At 46.4% G+C, this 22,132-nt stretch overlaps 1 protein-coding gene and 1 pseudogene across 6 annotated transcripts in view; both read left to right on the top strand.

Annotated features, from left to right (window-relative positions):
- The window catches only part of tdp1 (tyrosyl-DNA phosphodiesterase 1), a 133,868-nt gene that overhangs the window by 75,287 nt on the left and 36,449 nt on the right, over nt 1-22,132 (top strand). For 4 of the 6 annotated variants that reach the window (XR_015757828.1, XM_043696957.2, XM_043696958.2 and 1 more), the window contains exon 13: nt 3,229-3,336. Coding sequence is in view for 3 of the 6 variants with exons in the window: in XM_043696957.2 (XP_043552892.2) it covers nt 3,229-3,336 (108 nt within the window). In the remaining 3 variants the exon portion in view is untranslated. Of the gene's footprint in view, nt 1-3,228; nt 3,337-11,518; nt 11,712-22,132 lie in introns of all 6 variants that reach the window. The other 2 variants (XR_015757826.1, XR_015757827.1) reach the window with 1 other exon arrangement.
- Nucleotides 13,347-15,491, top strand: LOC148149344 (uncharacterized; annotated as a pseudogene).

Raw genomic sequence — 22,132 nt, 5'->3', positions numbered from 1 at the left:
TACAATATTCTCCTTTTCCTGAGTGAAAACCGATGAGAAATGTTCATTTTGCATCTCTCCAATCTCCACAGGGTCCACACACAACTTCCCACTTCTGTCTTTGACTAGCAGAGCGCTTTAGGGAACATCTCCGAGACACCCGCACCAATCAACCAAACCGCCCCGTGGCCCAACATTTCAACTCCCCCTCCCACTCTGCCAAGGACATGGAGGTCCTGGGCCTCCTTCACCGCTGCTCCCTCACCACTAGATGCCTGGAGGAAGAACGCCTCATCTTCCGCCTCGGAACACTTCAACCCAGGGCATCAATGTGGACTTCAACAGCTTCCTCATTTCCCCTTCCCCCACCTCATCCTAGTTTCAAACTTCCAGCTCAGCACTGTCCCCATGACTTGTCCGGACTTGTCCGACCTGCCTAGCTCCTTTTCCACCTATCCACTCCACCCTCTCCTCCCTGACCTATCACCTTCATCCCCTCCCCCACTCACCCATTGTACTCTATGCTACTCTCTCCCCACCCCCACCCTCCCCTAGCTTATCTCTCCACGCTTTAGGCTCTCTGCCTTTATTCCTGATGAAGGGCTTTTGCCCGAAACATTGATTTCGCTGCTCGTTGGATGCTGCCTGAATTGCTGTGCTCTTCCAGCACCACTAATCCAGATCCTAGCTCTATTCCTACCCTTGTCATCCTTTTATTCCTCACATACCTATAGAAAGCTTTAGGGTTCTCCTTTATTCGACCAGCTAAAAACTGCTCATGTCCTCTCTTTGCTCCTCTTAACTCTCTCCTTAAATCCTTCCTCGCTAATCTGTAACTCTCCATCGCCACATCTGAACCACCTTGTCTCAACATCACATAAGCTTCCTGCTTCCACTTAACAAGAGATACAATTTCTTTAGTAAACCACGGTTCCCTTACCTTATCACTTCCTCCCTGCCTGACAGGGACATACCTATCAAGGACATGCAATATCTGTTTCTTAAACCAGCTCCACATTTTGATTGTCCCCATCATCTGCATTTTGCTACTCCATTCCATGCCTCCTACGTCTTGCCTAATTGCATTATAATTGCCCTTGCCCCATCGTTAACCCTTGACCTGTGGCATGTACCTATCCCTTTCCATCGCTAAACTAAACTTCACCAAATTATAGTCACTCTCTCTAAAGTGCTCACCTACAACTAAATCAAACACCTGGTCTGGTTCATTACCAACTATTAGATACCATTTGCCTTCTTTACCACCTGCTGCACCTCAGTGACTGGTGCACAAGGACACCCAGGTCCTTTCAACTTTCATCCCCATCATCTTGCAGGCAGAAAGATCCTTGGATTACAATCTCCTCCAAAATACAGTACCTCTGACTGTGCAGTGCTCCTTCAGTGCTTCCTTGCGTCAGCTTTAATATTTGCCTCAGAGTGAGACTTGAACTCTCAACCTTCTATTTGCAGGTGAGTATGTGCTACCAGCAGCTTCATTGCACTCTACAAATGCAAGCTTATAATTTCACACCCTGGCTTGGTATCATAGGAGTAGAGGATTGCCCATTTTGCTCTTGTTTCATCCTAGATTGTAGCTCTTCCAACTGTGGTGACCTCTGCCTCTCACACCCAAGTTCTTAATACAATCAGTGCAAATAAGCAGGTCAGCAGAAACCATGTGCATGCATATCACCCTGACTGTGGCACAGTGGTCCCTGGTCCCCACTATGGGCACAGCAGCCCTACACCACCCCTCACAACCCCCTGTCAACATCCACACCCCCTCAAGCCCTGACTTGTGCACAGTGAGACCCGGTTATTAAAGTCCTGATGAACCCTCCACTGTCCTAGGCCCCAGCGTAAGCTAGCCATCTTGCGTTACATGGCCCAGTCAGTCACAGCCACTCACAGCTCCACCTGGGACTAGGAAACAAGCAATCCCAGGAATATGATCATTAGCTGGGAGAGAGCAGAGCAATAAAATGAAAAGTCGCCTGGTCTCAGCCTGGTAAATCTTCACCCAGCTGCAGAGTTAATGGAAAGGTAATTGTTTTATTGACTTGTCAGAAGTAGAGTTATAAATTTAATATGGGTCAGTGCCACACTCCAATCCATCTTTAGTAATGTCAAATCAAACAGAGAGTTTGGGGACATGAGCAGACGGCATCTTTGACAAGTTCTGACTCACTGTTTGATCGAGGGTGTCAACAGTACTAATGAGTTCACTGTCTCGGGCACAAAACATAAGTGTCCTTTGCCAGGAGCCAGAGCCATTTCTTGCAGGTGGACATCCATAAAACAATGATGTCAAGTTGCATTCTTGTCCATTATAACCTCTTATTGGACACCGTCTTCTGAAGCTCTTCGTTGGAAGGATGATCAGGTGGATGATATTGAATAACAGAGGCAGGAGGGAGCGGTCACTACCCTTTGGGAAGGGGTATGGAGGTGGAGGAGGTGGTGAAGGCTGTTTTACAGAATGCTTCCTATTGCCTACCAGTTGCTTCAGTTTTATTGGTCTGATTTGATTTATTGTTGTCAAATGTACCTAAGTATAGTGAAAAGTTTTGTTTTGTGTGCAGTACAGACAGATCATAGCAACAAGGACATACAGATTATAGGGTGATTGAACAGAGCAAGAAGTCATAAAATTTCTACAGTGTGGAAACAGGCCATTCGGCCCAACAGGTCCGAAAAATAACACACCCAGATCCATCCCCCCACACTGACCAACACACCTAACACTACGGGCAATTTAGTTTGGCCAATTCACCTAACCTGCACATCTTTGGATGAGGCATACAGGATTACAGCTGCACAGGTGCACAAAGCAAACTCAACATTAGATTTGAAATTTGAGAGGTCCATTCAGCAGTCTAATAACAGCAGGGAAGCAGCTGTTCGTGAACCTGCTGGTATGTGTGTTTAAGCTTCTGTATCTTCTGCCTGATGGAAGAAATTAGAAGAGAGCATTATCGGGGTGGAAGGGGTTTTTGACGATATTGGTAGCCTTTCCACATCAATGGGAAGTGTAGTTGGAGTCCATGGATGGGAGGTTGGCTTTTGTGATGGTCTCATGACAAGTTCTGATGGGCTGGATGGTCTGCTCCTGTGCTGTCAGTTCCTCTAATTCTTATTGAGTGTCTGTGGTGGGCCGGGGTCTGTGGCTCTGTGTGGGTTTGTATTCGGATGGCTGGGTGGACAGTGGGCTGACTGATCTAACTATTGTGCGTCTCCCCCACACAGTCGATGGTCTGCCGAGGTCACAGGTCGAAGCCGTGCCATACCACACATCAAAACGTACATGAGGGCTTCCCCGGACTTCGGAGAGCTTGCGTGGTTTGTTGTCACGAGGTGAGTGGGGTTTCCAGTCCCCGTTATTGCTGCTCTGGTGGAGCAGTGTTTCTGTTGGTCACGTGTACCTAAGTACAGTGAAAGGTTTTGTTTTGCGTGTATTATAGTATTTTGATAGTATTCTCGCCTCGCAATGGGAAGGGGCCAGATTAGAAAAACCTGCAGATCCTGGAAATCTGAAATAAAAACAGAAATTGCTGGAGAAACTCAGCAGGTGTGGAGGGAGATGCAGAGTTAATGTTTCGAGGCCAATTTTGTCTCTTCTGTGGAATGTGGGAGAACTCCCAGCTTTTTCTCAAGCGAGATCCTTTACCTCCACCTGAGCAGGCAGATGGGACAGTGCAGAAAATGTGTTGCTGGAAAAGCGCAGCAGGTCAGGCAGCATCCAGGGAACAGGAGAATCGACGTTTCGGGCATAAGCCCTTCTTCAGGAAGAAGGGCTTATGCCCGAAATGTTGATTCTCCTGTTCCCTGGATGCTGCCTGACCTGCTGCGCTTTTCCAGCAACACATTTTCAGCTCTGATCTCCAGCATCTGCAGACCTCACTTTCTCCCCAAAGATGGGACAGTGCAGTCTAACGCCTGCTGAAGGATGACAGCTCCAACAGTGACGTGGAGGTGCCGGAGTTGGACTGGGATGGACAGGGTCAGAAGTCACAGGCAGTGCACCTGACAACGGGGCTATGCTCCGAAAGCTTGTGATTTCTAATAAACCTGTTGGACTATAACCTGGTGTCGTGTGACTTCTGACCTCCAACGGTGTGGAAGGGTCAGCCTCGGTTCACATCTTAGCGTGGGTCTCGAGCCCACACTTTAGTGACTCAGAGACAAGAGTGCTCCCAACTGAGCCATGCCTCCAAATGTGCAATCACACTCCAGGCTACCTGCTTCATTCCACGTGCTCCTTGCCAGTTGCTGTCTTTGTCCACGATTGTTGAGTTATTGAGAATGTGTTCCTGTGTTTGCCTGGCTTTGTCTTCCACTATAACCCGCTTGCTTATTGGGTCTTCTCGATGGAAGTGAGGGGTCATTATCTGAGTTGCTGAGTACAATCAATGAATGCAATAAAGGTAACGTCACCATAGACCCAGAGGACTGCTCTCTCATGAGAGGGAGATGTCTGAGGGTCACCATGCCTCAGGTGAGGAGAAAGGTTGGGAAGGAGAGTCCTTCGTGGTTACCTCAGATGGTGCGGGGATTGAACCCCTGCTCTCAGCATCAGTGTATATCACAAATCAGCCGTCCAGCCAACTGAGCTGACCCCAACTACTTGTGATGTGACTGATGGCTCATCGACTGGCTGTTCTTGGAACCAAATGCTGCCTTTAATTCGTTGCAGGTGTATGTGAGATAACTAACCACACCAGAAAGATTGAAGAAGCTTAAAAATCATTTCTCCAGAAGAGAGAAGGCTGAGCCTGATGAAGGCATTTAAAATTATGAAAAGGTTAGAAAGTATAGGCATGCTGAAGGGATTTTCCATCTTTGTGGAAATCTATAAATGAGGGCTATCACTAATTGCCCTTCAGAAGTTGGTGCTGAGCTGCCTTCTAGAACTTCTGCAGTCCGTTTCATGTCGGAACACCCATAGTGCTGATCGTGAGGGATTGTAGGACCTTAGTCCAGTGTCAGCCAAGACACACAGATATAATCACTAATAAATGCAAAGGAGTGTGTCTACCTCGAGATTGAGATCACTGGCACAAGGAATGATTGATGTGAATCATTTGGATGTATATAAGGGGAATCAGACTAAACACAAGAGGAAAAATGGAATAGGAGGTCATGCTGGTGGTCTGAGAAAAATTAGAGAGTGGGAACAGCTCTTGTGGAGCATAAATATCAGCGTGGAGCTTTGGGCCGAATGGCCTGTTTCTGTACACGCCCTTCAGGAAAGACTGCAAGAAGTAGAGGCCAGAGTGGGCCATTCAGCCCTGCTCTGTTATTCCAGAAGAGCAACTCTGATCTGACTGTGCTGTCAACTCCACTCTCTTGCCTGCTATACCTTAACACTGTGGGACTATTGGTCTGACCAGCGTGTGACTCACTTTGATTTTTTTATCATTCATTGTTGTGGGCGCCACCACTGAGCCCAGCACTTTTTGTCCATTCTTTCTTGAATTGTTACATTTCTATGTTTACACAGCACTTTACTTTATGAGTACAGCTCACATCAAGTCAACTTATGCTCCTGTGGGTATGGAAGATTTAAGGGGTGATCTAATTAAGATGATTAAAAGAATTATAAATAATCAGTAGAGAGCAACTGCTGTCTCCAGAAGGGGAAGGGAGCAGGTAAACCAGAGCAAAGGAGGCTTTATTTTAAAACATGAGTTAGGCTATGCTAAGGTAATCTCAGAGAGAACCTCTTCAGAGAAAAGTTAACGGAAATTTAGAACCCTACCCTGATAGGCTGGAGGATGGTGGAGGGTCCAGTTGAAAATTTCAAAACTCAGATTAGTAGGTTTTAATTGTGCAAGGGTATTCCTGGGCGCAGACCCATGGCAAGTCGATGGAGGGTGAGCATGATAGTCAATATAGCTTCCTTCTGTACTTCTGAGAGTCAAAGTAGATATCAGCCATGATCTAATTGAGTTTGAGTTTGATTTATTGTTAAATGCACAGAGATACAGTGAAAACTGTTGTTTTGCATGCTGTACAGGCTGATCGTACTTTCTCAAGGGTTTCAGGGTAACAGAACAGAGTGCAGAGTGTTACAGTAGCAGGGAATGTGCAGAGAGAGAGATCAGAATGAACACATCTCTATGACATCTCTATTTGAGAAGTCAGTTCAAAAGTCTGGTGACAGCGGGGAAGAAGCTGTTCTCGAATCTGTTCATATGTGTATTCAAATTTATATTTTGTGTGCCCGGTGAAAGAGAGTATAAAGAGAGTGGGAGGATTATGTTGGTCGTTTCCTGAGGCAGCAGGAAATGTAGATGGAGTCAGTGGATGGAAGGCGGGTTTAGGTGATGGACTGGGCTGTGTTCATGACCGTGGACAAGCTTGAGGGGCTGAATAGCCTGCATCACCCATAATGACCACCAATATGATCTTTCAAGCCACAGCATTGTAAAAAAAAAAGTCCAGCAGAGGGTTAATGAGAAGGTTGTGTGGGCTGTGTTGTGTGGCATGTATGACAGAGGGAGAGATAAGTCTCGTTCCTTCAGTTGTTTTGAAATTTCCAAGTGTTGATTAGGTCGTGAGTACTTGCTGTTATTACTAACTCTCACTCAGCACCATTGACATGTTGTAGAAAATGTTCCATTTCTTAGATTGCAGGTCACAGGCTCCGAAAACTGCAGCTGCTTCTGATTGTCTGAAGCTGATTTCATTTGCTGTATCAAAGAAACAGAGATATGGCAGAGAATTCTAATTCAAAGCTCAAAAACTGATCAAAACTTATTATAATCGTTCACTAACTCAACAGAAAAAGTAGCACTAAAGACAATGCTGCCCCTTCAATACACACTGGGCTCACAAAAGCCTCTTGTGTATTTTGAGAAACCCATTTTGTGAAACTCTTTGCAGTTGTAAGGTTTTGTGGAAAAGATCTTGTTTCCAGTTGGCTACAAGTAATGAAGAAGATTAATGAAGGCTGAAAGATGGACGTGATCTATATGGACTTCAATAAGGCATTCAACAAGATTCCTCATGTAGACTGGTTAGCAATGTTAGATCTCATGGAATACAGGGAGAACAAGGGATACAGGACTGTCTGGAAGGTAGAAAACAGAGGGTGGTGGTGGAGGGTTGTTTTTCAGACTGGAGGCCTGTGACCAGTGCAGTGTCACAAGGTGTTGGGTCCATACTTTTCGTCATTTATATAAATGATTTGGATGTGAATCTAGGAAGTATGATTAGTAAGTTTGCAGATGACACCAAAATTGGAGGTGTAGTGGACAACAAAGGAGGTTATAATGAGAGTATAATGAGCCTTGATCAGATGTGCCAATGGGCTGAGGAGTGGCAGATGGAGTTTAATTTAGATAAATGCAAGGTTCTGCATTTTGGAAAGGCAAATCAGGGTAGGACTTATATACTTAATGGTAATGTCCTGGGGAGTGTTGTTGAACAAAGACACCTTGCAGTGCAGGTTCATAGCTCCTTGAAAGTGTAGTTGCAGGTCGATAGGATAGCGAAAGAGGAGTTTGGTATGCATTGAGTACAGGAGTTGGGAAGTAATGTTGCAGTTGTACAGGACATTGGTTAGGCCACTTTTGGAATACTGTGTGCAATTTTGGTCTTCCTGCTATAGGAAGGATGCTGTGAAACTTGAAAGGGTTCGGAAAGGTTTTACAAGGATGTTGCCAGGGTTGGAGGATTTGAGCTAAAGGGAGAGGCTGAATAGGCTGGGGCTATCTTCCCTGGAACATCAGAGGCTGAGGGGTGACTCATAGAAGTTTATAAAATCATGAGGGGCGTGGATAAGGTAAATAGACAAAGTCTTTTCCCTGGGGTGGGGGGGGGTCCACAACTATGGGGCATAGGTTTACAGTGAGAGAGGAAATATATAAAAGAGACCTAAGGGCCAACATTTTCACACAGAGGGTGGTGCATGCCACAGAAATTGATGGAGGCTGGTACAGTTACAAAACTTAAAAGGCTTCTAGATGAGTATATGAATAGGAAGGATTTAGGGGGATGTGGGCCAAGTGCTGGCAAATGGGACTTGAATTATTTCGGATATCTGGTTGGTATGGATGATTTGGACCGAGGGATTGTTTCCGTGCTGTACAACTCTATGTCACTCTGACTGTAACTGGGAATGGGCGGGAGCCAGGGATCTTTCATCTTGATCAGTAGGGAATATTGTTACTGATTTCATGCTGTAGTTTGGCTTCACACAGACCGGTACATCAGTCATTACAATCTTATCAGTAACAAGATCAATGCAGTTGACCAGCTTAGCTCCATCCATCCAGGAAATCCTTACAATAGCCCAAACACCACCCCCTTCCTCTGCCCTGTTCCCCTTCCCCAAAACCACAATAGATTGATCTCTTTCAAAACTCTATTGTATCTCACACCTATCATCGCTGTTTCACTGACCGACATTGGTTCCTGTTGAAGAGACCTCGATTTTAAGATTCTCTTCCATGCTTTCAAATCTTTCCATGGTTTTGCCTCCCCCTTTATCCCTGAAACTTCCTTCAGTCCTCCAATCTTCTACAATCTCTGCCCACCTCTAGCTCAGGCATCTTGTGTGCCCATGACTCCCATCATTCCGTTGTCGACACTCAGCTGCCAAGACCTTTAAGATTTGAAATTTACTCCTTGAAGACACCCCTTCCCATCATCTGTGGTGAAGGGTCATCTAGATTTGAAACTAGTTAGCTTGCTCTCTCTCCATGGATGCTGCCTGACATACTGTGACCTCCAGCATGTTTTGTTTTCAGCACAGATTCCAGCTTCTGCAGTAATTTCCTCCAATCCCTTAAAAGTCTTTCACTTACCTGATAATCTCCTTATGTGGCTCATATCAAATTCTGTTTGATAATGGTCCCGCAAAGAGTCTTGGAATATATCACCACATTAAAAGTACTGTATAAATTTATTATTGTCTCATAGTGTGTACCTTCACTACTCTATCTGAAAGCCCATTCCTTATGGTGACACACTGTTCCATTATGAATTCTATCTTCTACTTACCTGAATTTGTTATTCTTTATCCTCATGTTGCTGTTGAATATTAAGTGATTGTTCTAGATTCGTTGATTCTGTGTCATGTATTTATACAGCTCACTGAGGGATATCCTTGCCTACCTTCAAGATTGATGAGCATGTTTCCCTGTTCTTTTATAATTTGGTCTTCTGAAGCCAAAAACGGAGAATGAATTTGCATTTCTGTAGGCCCTTGCACAACCTCGTGGTCCCTAAAAGTGCATTAAAGCAGCAAAGCGCTATCTGTGTGCAGTCATTGTTGATAGTTAGGGACTGTGGCAGCCATTTTGAAGTCCTTCAGAGAGCAGTAGGTTAGATGATGAACCATTTTAAGTGATGTTGGTTTCTTGACGTTGAGGCTGGTGGTTCTTGGGTGGGGTTAGGATCCCACGAGGAAACTCTTTCAGAGTCTTGAATGTTTCTCTTGGAATTCAATCTGCTGCTTAGGGACTGACTGAGAGTGAGTGGGGGTGACAAGGCAAATAATCTTTGACCACCCACCCAGACCCACATATCCACTGATTGACAGACCCAGAGGTTACCTGAAACCATCTGTGCTGCTCCTTACTTACTTACTTACTCATGATGGCCTGTTAAACCTATCTGCTGCTCTCCCCTCCATCTTGATGACCCATCCAGAGCAGCCTTCCTGAGCTGGTTCCACCATCAGAAATCCTTCAGACCGAGATATGGGTAACACAGGAAAGCATTCACAAGTTCCTTGTGAGAAACATGGCAAGAGTGGTCCTCGCTGGACAGGTTTTTCTCAACCTCTCTCTCTCTCTCTCTCTCTCTCTCTGACTCTCTCTTTTTCTGTCTGTCTCTCTCTTTTTCTGACTGTCTCTGTCTCTGTCTCTGTGTCTCTCTCTCTCTCGCTCTCTCTCCCCCCCTCTCTCTCCCCCACCTCTCTCTCTTTCTCTCTCTCTCTTTCTCTTTCTCTCCCTCTCTCAGTATGAATCCTTTGTACACGTGTGGAGAGGCACAATGCTACACATTGCTGAGGAGCACTGACTTAATGACTGGCTAACCACAAGGCGCATGAATAGGAAATGTTTAGCGGGATGTGGGTCAAACACAGGCAGATGAGACTAGCTTAGTTTGGGAAGCCTGATCAGCATGAATGGGCTGAACCAAAGGAGGTGTTTCCGTGCGGTGTGACTCTAAGATTCCATCTCAGCAAATGAGGAGACAATCACTTAGTTTTAATAATTTGCATTTGTCAAATAAACAAATAAGGTTGTGGTGTTGTTTGAAGGATAAATGTTGGCCAGGATAACGGGGAGAACCACCTGCTTTTTTCCTGAAGTAATGTTGTGGGAACACTTACATCCACTTGCTCGGTGGTAATCAGGTTTCAAATGAGTGTGTTGGTGCTGAGCTGCACCACTCATTGCTGTGAGTCTGATTTTAGATCTTTCTAACAGTAAAAGGCTGTCCGTGTGAGAAACACATGGTACGTGTATGGAATGAGCTGCCAGAGGAAGTGGTGGAGGCTGGTACAATTGCAACATTTAAGAGGCACTTGGATGGGTATATGAATAGGAAGGCGGCACAGTGGCACAGTGGTTAGCACTGCTGCCTCACAGCGCCAGAGACCTGGGTTCAATTCCCGACTCAGGTGACTGACTGTGTGGAGTTTGCACATTCTCCCCGTGTCTGCGTGGGTTTCCTCCGGGTGCTCCGGTTTCCTCCCACAGTCCAAAGATGTGCAGGTCAGGTGAATTGGCCACGCTAAATTGCCCGTAGTGCTAGGTAAAAAGGGGTACATGTAGGGGTATGGGTGGGTTGCGCTTCGGCGGGTCGGTGTGGACTTTTCTAATCTAATCTAATCTAAAAAAAAAGGCTTTGGAGGGAGATGGGCCAGGTGCTGGCAGGTGGGACTAGATTGGGTTGGGATATCTGGTCGGCATGGACGAATTCGACCAAAGGGTCTGTTTCCATGCTGTACATCTCTTTGACTGTCAAAGCAGAAGCCTTAGTTTGGTACCCAGATGTTGGCAGGGCAGAGTCAGCAGTTGGTTTCCCTGGGCTCCTCAGGACTGCTTTAAATCTCTGTCCATTTCTGGCTGCTCGCTATAATGAATGGTGTGCCCTGCCACTGACTCCGATCTGGTAGGTATTAAAATGCTGATTCTCAATGCAGATCTAATGAATTGGGCTGTCCTCACTATTCAAGCAAGTGCTTGAAGCGATGGAAAGTGAAATGAGGTTGCCAAGCAGGATAGCTGAACAGGGAGCTCAACACATTAACTCTCTTACTCATTTCATGTTCTGTGAGAGTCAATCTCCATCACAGTCATCAATCAGTGAGTGTACTGTTGAGCTGACAGCCCGATCTCTGGGAGCATAACTAAAATTGTGACGTTAAATGCTATGGAGATTTATTGTAGCTTGAAATCAAAGGTAATTTAAATCTCATTTATAAATATTTGGCTGTGCGTTATTGTAATGCAAGAGGTAATCTGTTTTCTAGCTCTGCCTATGTGATTTCTTTTGCTAATCCATTCCCTTTATCCAGAATTCCTCTTGTCCTGAGGCACCCTTTCAATCCCAGGACGAGTATCCTGCCTTGGCCAGCCTTGATTCAGCTTGTCGCTCTCTTACCTGGAAGTCGGAATATTGGGGATTCAAGTCCCACTCCAGGTCATAGTCTGCAGGTTTGAAGGAGTGTGACACTGCCCAAGAAATCGATTTCCAAAGGAAATATAAAAGTGAGAGGGCCCTAATGCTTGTGTTTTATTTGCTTGTGGGATGTGGGCGTTGCTGGCTCGGCCAGAATCACTGAATTGTTGCAGTGCAGAAGGAGGACATTCAGCCCGTCGTGACTGCACTAGTCTTATTCTCTCGTGTCAATCTCTACCTTTCCCATTTCCCTACACACCATTACAATCCCAATAACCATCCAAAATTTATTAAGAATAACCACTTTACTGTGACTAACACGTAGGCCAGACCAAGTAAGGATGGCAGATTTTTGTTTTAGATTAGATTACTTACAGTGTGGAAACAGGCCCTTCGGCCTAACAAGTCCACACCGACACTCCAAAGAGTAACCCACCCAGACCCATTCCCCTACATTTACCCCTTCACCTAACACTATGGGCAGTTTAGCATGGCCATTCACCTAACATGCACGTTTTTGGACTGTGGGAGGAAACCGGAGCTCCTGGAGGAAACCCACGCAGACACGGGGAGAATGTGCAAACTCCACACAGTCAGTTGCCTGAGGCGGGAATTGAACCCGGGTCTCTGGAACTGTGAGGCAGCAGTGCTAACCACTGTGCCACCTTGCCGCCCATTTCCTTCCCCATGGTGCATTAGTGAACCAGATGTGTTTTTATTTTGACCATCAACAGTGATCACGCCATTTGTCTAACTATTAATTTCAAGATTTGTTTTTAGTTGACTTCAGATTTCACCATCTGCGCGGTGGGGTTTGAACCCTTGTCCTCAGAACGTTAGCCTGGGATTCTGCCATACTAACCCAGTGACATTACCACTGCATGATCACCTCTCCTATTTGGGGCTTGTTGTCTTCTGCAGTTGCTATGCACTGCAGTTGCAATGGTGTGTTCCTACAGTTGGAAACCCCATGAAGTGGGAGATGAACTGAACATGTAATTTGCTTATCTTCACTGTAAAGGATACAAAGAATATTCCAGCAATAGCTGTAAACCAGGAATTGTAAGGCATGGACGGGTGTTACAGTGGCTCAGTGGTTAGCACTGCTGCCTCACAGTGCCAGGGACTCAGGTTCGATTCCAGCCTTGGGCAACTGTCTGTATGGAGTTTGTACATTCTTCCTGTGTCTGCGTGGGTTTCCTCTGGGTGTTTTGGTTTCCTCCCATAGTCCAGAAATGTGCAGGTTAGGTGGAATAGCCATAGGGAAGTACAGGGATAGGGAGGGTCTGGGTGACATGCTCTTCCAAGGGTCAAAGTAGACTCGATAGGCTGAATGGCCTACTCCCACACTGTGATTGAGTGCAATTACAATCATGAGGGAAGTGGTTCTAAGCAGACTGCTGGTCTGCAGGGTTGATAAGTCTCTGGGTTCAGATGGACTTCACCCTTGGGGTCTTACAGAGAGGTGGTTAATGAGCTAGTAGATACATTGGTGTTAATTTCCAAAATATGCTAGATTCTGAGTAGCTTCCATCAGACTGGAAAGTAACGTTAACAAGAAACTATAATAAAGAGGGATTATCTTACAGGAAATTATAATAAGTGGGAAATACTATAGATACGGGAAACCTGAAATGAGCATTGTGAATGGCGGAGGTGCTGAGCAGGTCTGTCAGGAAACTATAGGCCCGTTAGCTTTATATCTGTCTGAGAGAGACATTAGAATGATCATTAAAGAGACTATAGCTGCATCCTCAGAGAAACGCAAGGCAATCGAGAAGTATCAGTCTGGTTTTGTGAAAGGGGAATCATGTTTAACCAATTTATTGGAGTTTTTTGTACAGTTAACATGCACTGTGGATAAAGAGGAGTTTATTGATGTAATATGTTTGAATTTAAGGTGTCAATCAAAGGTTATTGCAGAAGGTAAAAATTCGGTTTAGAGGGTAACATCTTAGCTTCATTTTTATTCACTCAGGGATGTGGGTGCCATTGGCTGGGTCAGCATTTGTCTCCTGTCCCTAGTTGCCCTTGAGAAGATGGTGGTGAACTGCCTTCTCAAAATTGCTGCAGTCTATATGCTATAGGTAGACATAACGCAACTAGGATAGAAGATTGGCTGGCTAATGGAAAACTGAGAGTATATGTAAATGGATCTTTCTGATTGGCACAATGTGATAGGTCTGGCAGGGTTGTGTGTTGGGAGCTCAACTTCTTACAATTTATGTCAATAACTTAGATAAGGAGAGTGAAGGCATGGTCTCTAAATTTGCAGATGACACCAAAATAGAAAGTATGTTGTGAAGAAGACACAAGGAATTTACAGACAGATGTAGAGTACTGACAGTAACTAGCGTACTGACTGTAACCAGGGCACTGACAGTAACCGGAGTACGGACAGTCACCGGGGTGCTGACAGTAACCAGAGTATTGACAGTAACCGGGGCACAGACAGTAACCAAGGTACAGACAGTAACCAGGGTAGGGACAGTAACTGGGGAACAGACAGTAACCAGGGTATGGACAGGAACCAAGGTACAGACAGTAACCAGGGTATGTACAGGAACCAAGGTACAGACAGTAACCAGGGTATGGACAGGAACCAAGGTACAGACAGTAACCAGGGTAGGGACAGTAACCGGGGCACAGACAGTAACCAGGGTACGGACAGTAACCAGGGTACGAACAGTAACCTGGGTACAGACAGTAACCAGGGTACGGACAGTAACCAGAGTACTGACAGTAACCAGGGCACAGACAGTAACCAGGGTACGGACAGTAACCAGGGTAGGGACAGTAACTGGGGAACAGACAGTAACCAGGGTATGGACAGGAACCAAGGTACAGACAGTAACCAGGGTAGGGACAGTAACCGGGGCACAGACAGTAACCGGGGTACGGATAGTAACCAGGGTACAGACTGTAACCAGGGTACAGACTGTAACCAGGGTACAAACAGTAACTTGGGTACGGACAGTAACCAGGGTACTGACAGTAACGAGGGCACTGACAGTAACCAGGGCACGGACAGTAACCAGGGTAGGGACAGTAACCGGGGCACAGACAGTAACCAGGGTACGGACAGTAACCAGGGTACAGGCTGTAACCAGGGTACGAACAGTAACCAGGGTACAGACAGTAACCAGGGTACGGACAGTAACCAGGGCACAGACAGTAACCAGGGTAGGGACAGTAACTGGGGAACAGACAGTAACCAGGGTATGGACAGGAACCAAGGTACAGACAGTAACCAGGGTAGGGACAGTAACCGGGGCACAGACAGTAACCGGGGTACGGATAGTAACCAGGGTACAGACTGTAACCAGGGTACAGACAGTAACCTGGGTACGGACAGTAACCAGGGTACGGACAGTAACCAGAGTACTGACAGTAACCAGGGCACAGACAGTAACCAGGGTAGGGACAGTAACTGGGGAACAGACAGTAACCAGGGTATGGACAGGAACCAAGGTACAGACAGTAACCAGGATATGGACAGTAACCAGGATATGGACAGTAACCAGGGTACGGACAGTAACCAGGGTACGGACAGGAACCAAAGTACGGACAATAACCAGGGTACTGACAGTAACCAGGGCACAGACAGGAACCAGGATAGGAATAGTAACCAGGGTACGGACAGTAACCAGGGTACGGACAGGAACCAGGGTACGGACAGTAACCAGGGTACGGACAGTAACCGAGGCACAGACAGGAACCAGGGTAGGGATAGTAACCAGAGTACTGACAGTAACCAGGGTACAGACAGGAACCGAGGCACAGACAGGAACCAGGGTACGGACAGTAACCTGGGTACGGACAGGAACCAGGGTACTGACAGCAACCGGGGAACAGGGTTCGGACAGTAACCAGAGTACGGAACAGTCACAGGGGTATGCAATAACCAGATTGTAACTAGTACCTCAATGCTGTACGCACAGTAACCAGGGGATTGACAGTAACCAGGGGATTGACAGTAACCAGGGTACTGACAGTATCCGGGGTACGCAATAACCAGAGTCCGGATTGTAACTAGTTCCTCAATGCTGTGAGCAGTGGCTCGTTGAATGGACCCTAGTTTTGGAGCAATGTTCCTGCCAGAGGATTTGCAGAATTTTGTGAAGCTATTGCTGGTGATGTTTCTCTGAGTATTTGATGTGTCTCCTGTACATTGTCTGTATCTGATGCAAACAGAAAGGAGGTAACACTACAGCCATGTACTCTATGGTCTTAGTGCCAGGTTTGAGGTCCTTGTCATCACACTCTCTGTTCCTTAGATGATTGAAGGCTGCACTGTTGAAGGTCTGCGAATCTGTTACAAAGGCCATTAATTTAACATGCAGCCAGTTTTGGGGCATTTGTTTGGTAGAACTTACACCACAGTCAGTATACATTCAGTTAGCTCACTTGAAAAATCAGTGACCACTTAAAATATAAGCACCAGTTCTCTTCAGGAAAGAAATTGAATGTCAGAATGTGTGATGGCTCCTGAACAGTGCTGAGTGCTGTGTCTCTTTGGAATGATGGAGTAACGCCTAATTAAAAGTACAGGCTATGTTTTAGTTCAGAAGCTCCTGTTGGGACAGAGGGAGAAAAGCACCTTCCCTGTTGGGAGGAAGGATAATTGTGGTGGGAAGGAGGTTAAGTGATGCTCTTGACCTTTGAGTAATCCATTTGCTGTGAATAAAGGGCTGCCAGTTGTGGAATTGAATTCCAAGTTGTTAATAGGAGGATTTCTCTCAGCCAGCTCCTTCCTGCTGTGTGTGACTATTTCCCTTCTCCGTATTAATATTCCTCTCTCAGCCCATTTGTTACTTTATCCACTTTATCTCTCCATTTACCCTCTCGGTCTTGCTATCCCTTCATTTCCTTTCTTAAGCCCACCTGCCCTTTTTGTTTTCATCCTATTCACCCCTCCCTCTCTGTCCCTCTCTCCCTTTCTGTCCCTCTCTCCCTCTCACTCTGACTGTTTCTCGTGCTCTCTCTCTCTCTCTCTCTCGCTGCCCATCTCTCTCTCTTTCTCTTTCTCTCTCTGCTGTCGTTCTCTCTCTCACTGGCGCCCCCCCGCCTCTGTCTTTGTCTCTCTTTCTCTGTTTCTCGCTCTGTGTTTCTCTTGGTCTGTCTGTCTGTCTCTCTCTCTCTCAGACTTTCTCTCTGTCTCTGTCTGTCTCCCTCTCTCTCTCTCTCTCTCTCTCTCTCTCCCCCCCTCCCCCCATCTCCCTCTCTGTCTCTGACTCTGTGTCTCTCTTGGTCTGTCTCTCTTTCTCTCTCTCTGTCTCTCTCTCTCTCTCCTCAGTCTCTCTGACTCTCCCTCTCTCCCTCCTTTCTCTATGTTTGGGATTGGCTGTCCTTCGAGGAGAAAGTGAGGTCTACAGATGCTGGAGATCAGAGATGGAAATGTGTTGCTGGAAAAGCGCAGCAGGTCAGGCAGCATCTAGGGAACAGGAGAATCGACGTTTCGGGCATTAGCCCTTCTTCAGGAATGAGGAAAGTTGGTCCAGCAGGCTAAGATAAAAGATAGGGAGCATCTTTTATCTTAGCCTGCTGGACCAACTTTCCTCATTCCTGAAGAAGGGCTAATGCCCAAAACGTCGATTCTCCTGTTCCCTAGATGCTGCCTGACCTGCTGTGCTTTTCCAGCAACACATTTCCGTCATTGGCTGTCCTTCACCATGTGAGAGAAAGTGAGGACTACAGATGCTGGAGATCAGAATTGAGAGTGTGGTGCTGGAAAAGCACAACAGGTCAGGCAGCATCTGAGGAGCAGGGAAAGCGATGTTTCGGGCATACGCCCTTCAATAGGAATATGATAGGTAGATCGGGGGTGATTGAGATTGGTCATTGGGGAGGGAAAAGGAGATGGGTGGGAAGGAAGATGGACAGGTAGGACAGTTCAAGAGGGCGATGCCAAGTTGGAGGGTTGGATCTGGGATGAGGTGGGGGAAGGGAGATTCGAAAACTAGTGAAATCCACATTGATCCTGTGTGGTTGGAGGAACCCGAGGCGTTCTTCCTCCAGTTGGCGGGTGGCTTGGATTTAGCGGTGGAGTAGGCCCAGGACTTGCATGTCCTTGATGGAGTGGGAGAGGGAGTTGATGTAATTGGCCACAAGGCGGTGGGGCTGTTTGGTGCATGTGTCCCAGGGATGTTCCCTGAAATGCTCTGCAAAAGGCTTCCCTTGTGCAGATTTCCAATATCCAATTATATTGGATATAGTTACCTTTTGAGCACAAAACTGGTGCTTGATTAAGTTTTTATCTGTTCACAGGATCACAGAATAGTTGTATCAACAAAAGGGAGCCATTCCTCCCATCATGGCTGTGGTGGGTCTCTGATTGAACAACCCAAGTGCCACTCACCCATTCCCCCCGACATGTTCTTCCTTTTCGTATGGTAATCCAATAGCAATTTAGTCTTGGATGGTAGGAGTCAGTGGTATACGATTCCCAGCATTTTATAGAATCCCTACAGTGTGGGAGCAGGCCATTTGGCCCATCAGGTGCACACCATCCCTCCGAAGAGTATCCCACCCATCCTATCTCCATAAGCCTGCATGAACCATGGCTAATCCACCTAGCCTACACACACCTGCACACTACAGGGAAATTCAGCATGGCCAATTCACCTGACCTGCACATCTTCGGACTGTGGGAGGAAACCAGAGCACCCGGAGGAAACCCATGCAGCCACAGGGAGAAAGTGCAAACTCCACACAGACAGTCGCCCGAGGCAGAATTGAACCCAGGTCCCTGGCGCTGTGAGGCAGCGGTGCTAACCACTGAGCCACCGTGCAGCTGATCTATCCCTGGGTGCCCACAGATGTTAGTGTGAGTGTTTCCTTGAGCAGGTTTTAGGGGGTTTGATATGACCAGGTTTGTTCCTGGATGCAGTGGCCATGAAAGGGTGGCAGCAGCGAGTTGGGAAATGATTTTCAGATGGAAATTTGATAACTCCTCAAGGGAGTTATCAGGTAGGATCAGGGAGGGGGGGGAGATGGTTACAGCTCCCTGGGAAAAGAATCAGGGAGTGCGGATAAATTGGCAATGCAGCCCAGACTTCCTGAAATATGTCGATGCTCAGAAATGCCTTGAACTTTCTGCTTCTGTTTATGAGATTACCAGAAGCAGGCAATTGAATTAATAAACTGTAATCCCCAATAGCCTTCTGCAGTGAATGAATGTGCATTCATAATAATCTAAATTGCATCAGCACGTTTTGTTTCTGTGAAAGCATGATTGAAGTGTCTGTCAAATTTCCCTCTGTTGGACAGAATCTATTGAAATGCAGGACAAAAAAAGAACTGAAAAAACTGCAGATGCTGAAAATCCGAAACAAAAACAGAAACTGTTTGAAAATCTCAGCAGGTCTGGAAACATTTGTGGAAAGAAATCATAGTTAATGTTCCTGTTCAATGACCCTCAGGTGGTAGCTAAGAAAAGGATGTTTTTGTTTAATGCAGAAGATAAGGTTGGAGGTGAGAGTAAATGCGAAGTGGAGGTAGAGCCCAAAGAGAGAGGAAAACAGTTGGACGGAGATAGGAGTGGTTAAAGGTCTGTCTTGCGGAATGAATAGCTGCTAATGGGGACGATTGGAGACTGACAGTAGGTAGCGTGTGGTTAGCAGCCTGTGTGATATCGAGGCCTGGTGCATGGGGAAAGATGTCTCAAGCCCTACAATTGTTAAACTCGATATTGAGTTTGGGAGGCTGCAGGGTCCCCAAGCGGAAAATGAGGTGCTGTTCTTCCAGCTTGCACTGAAGTTCACTGGAGCACTGCAGCAAGCCCAAGACTGAGATGGCCGGGAAACAGGGTGCTGTGTTGGAGCGGCAGCCAACTATAAGCTCAGGGTCATTTTTGCAGGCAGAACATCAGTTTCTGCAAAGGGGTCACCCAGATTATGCTTCGTTGCCCCAGGGTTGAGGAGATCACGTTGTGAGTAGTGAGTGCAAGTAAAGTTCTACTTCCCCTGGAAGCTGCGCTTGGGACCTTTGGTAGTGAAGAGGGGGGAATTGAAAAAGTTTATCTATTTTGTTTCTAATTTCCACCCCGCTGTCACCTTCACCTGGTCCATCTCTGACTCCTCCCATCCCTTCCTCGACTCTTGTTTCCATTTCTGGGCTAAGGCTCACCACCAACCTCCATCACAAACTACCAACACCTACAGGCACCTCGATTATACATGCTCACACCCTGTTTTCTGTAAAGACTCTATTCCATTCTCCCAGTTCCTCTGTCTCCATCACCTCTGTTCTGATTATGTCAGAACTTCGATAGAGGGGCCTCTGAAATCTCCACCTTCTTCCTTAACTGAGGCTTCCCCAGCACTGTAATTGACAGGGCCCTCAGCCAGGTCCAGTCCATCTCGCGCACTTCACCCTCACCCACTCTATTCCTTCCCACAACAGCAGTAGGGTCCCCTTTGTCCTCACCCACCATCCCACCAGCATCCACATCCAGAGGATCATTAGCTGCCATTTCCACCATCATGAGACACCTCCCTTGTTATCCTTCTGTCGGGGAGTGTCAGATCAGGATTAACACTGGAGGTTAATTCAGAATAAATTGTGTAGTGTCTAATATCATTTGTACAAATCAGCTAGGTTCTTCTGACAGTGTCCTCACATCCAATTTGACTCTCAGAGACAGGAGCAGAAGTCGGCTCATTCAGCCTCTTGTACCTGTGACATTATTCAATTACGGAATAATTAATTGGCATCTTAACTCCAACCACCTCACTTGGCTCTGTGTTCTTCTAGACTCTTGTGAGACAAAGATGTATCAATCTCAGATTTAAAATAATTACTTTAACCAATATGTTGCCTTTTGTGGAACAGAGTTCTTCACTCCTCCTACCCTGTGTGTAGATAAGTTAGATTCCCTACAGTGTGGAAACAGGCCCTTCGGCCCAACAAGTCCACACCAATCCTCCAAAGAGCGACCTACCCAGACCCATTCCCCCCTGACTAATGCACCTAACACTACGGGCAATTTAGCACGGCCAATTCACCTGACCTGCACATCTTTGGACTGTGGGAGGAAACCGGAGCACCCGGAGGAAGCCCACGCAGACACAGGGAGAAAGTGCAAACTCCACACAGACAGTTGCCCGAGGTGGGAATTGAACCCGGGTTCCTGGCGCTGAGGCAGCAGTGCTAACCACTGCGCCACCGTGCCACCTCGATGCTTCCTAATTTCTCTCCTGAATGGACTGACTCTGATTTTAAGGTGATGTCTCCCTTTCCTAGAAGCTTCCAGCAATGAAAAATGTCTTCCTTTCTTTCTCTTTCTCTCCATCTCTCTCTCTCTCCCAATTTTGCACGCCGACCCTCCGAAGGGTAACCCACCCAGACCCATTCCCCTACCCTATTATCCTATATTTACCCCTGACACTGCACCTAATCTACACATTCCTGAACACTGTGGGCAATTTAACATGGCCAATTCACCTGGCCTGCACATCTTTGGATTGCGAGAGGAAACCAGAGCACCCGGAGGAAACCCACGCAGACACGAGGAGAGTGTACGAACTCCACACAGACAGTTGCCTGAGGCTGGAATTGAACCCAGGTCCCTGGCGCTGTGAGGCAGCAGTGCTAACCACTCAGCCACTGTGCTACCCCTTAATGTCTTTGCTTAACAAAAACTTGTCTATCTCAGATTTAACATTAGCAACTGATTCAGCATCAACTGCTGTTTGTGGAGGAGGGTTCCAAACCTCTCCCACCCTTTGTGTGTGGAAGTGCTTCCAAACATCTCTCCTGAGCGGTCTGGCTCTAATTCTCAGACTATGCCCCATGGTTCTAGAATCTTTAACCAGTGGAAATAGTTAATCTTTATCTATCCTGTCTTTTCCTGTTATTAACTTGAAGACTTCAATCAGATCACTCTTAACCTTCTAAATTAGAGGGGAAAAAAGCTTAATTTAGAACATAGCTGAAAATGTGTTGCTGGAAAAGCGCAGCAGGTCAGGCAGCATCCAAGGAGCAGGAGAATCGACGTTTCGGGCATGAGCCCTTCTTCAGCCCTTTCTCACTTTCTCCGAGTTAATTTAGAACATAGAACAATACAGCGCAGAACAGGCCCTTCGGCCCTCGATGTTGCGCCGACCTGTGAACTATTCTTAGCTCGTCCTCCTACACTATCCCAAAATCATCCATATGCTTATCTAAGGATTATTTAAATCTCCCTAATGTAGCTGAGTTGACTACATTAGCAGGTAGTGCATTCCACGCCCTTACCAATTCTGCATAATGAACCTGCCTCTGACGTCTGTCTTAAATCTATCATCCCTCAATTTGTAGTTATGCCCCCTGGTACACATTTGTATAACCTCTTCTCATAATGTAACCCCTGAAGTTCAGATATTATTCTTGTAAACTACATTGTATTTTCTCCAGGACCAACCTAACCTTTCTAAGTGTGGTGTAACCAAGGTTTTGTATAACTGTAACATAACTTCTCTGTCCTTATATTCCAGTTCTCCAGATGTAAAGACCAGTCTTCCATTAGCCT

This window comes from Chiloscyllium plagiosum, unplaced genomic scaffold (genome assembly GCF_037043375.1).
Source record: "Chiloscyllium plagiosum isolate Xiang-an unplaced genomic scaffold, Cpla_swu_hap1 HiC_scaffold_8, whole genome shotgun sequence".
Taxonomy (NCBI): domain Eukaryota; kingdom Metazoa; phylum Chordata; class Chondrichthyes; order Orectolobiformes; family Hemiscylliidae; genus Chiloscyllium; species Chiloscyllium plagiosum.
This window is presented reverse-complemented; position numbering and strand designations above follow the sequence as displayed.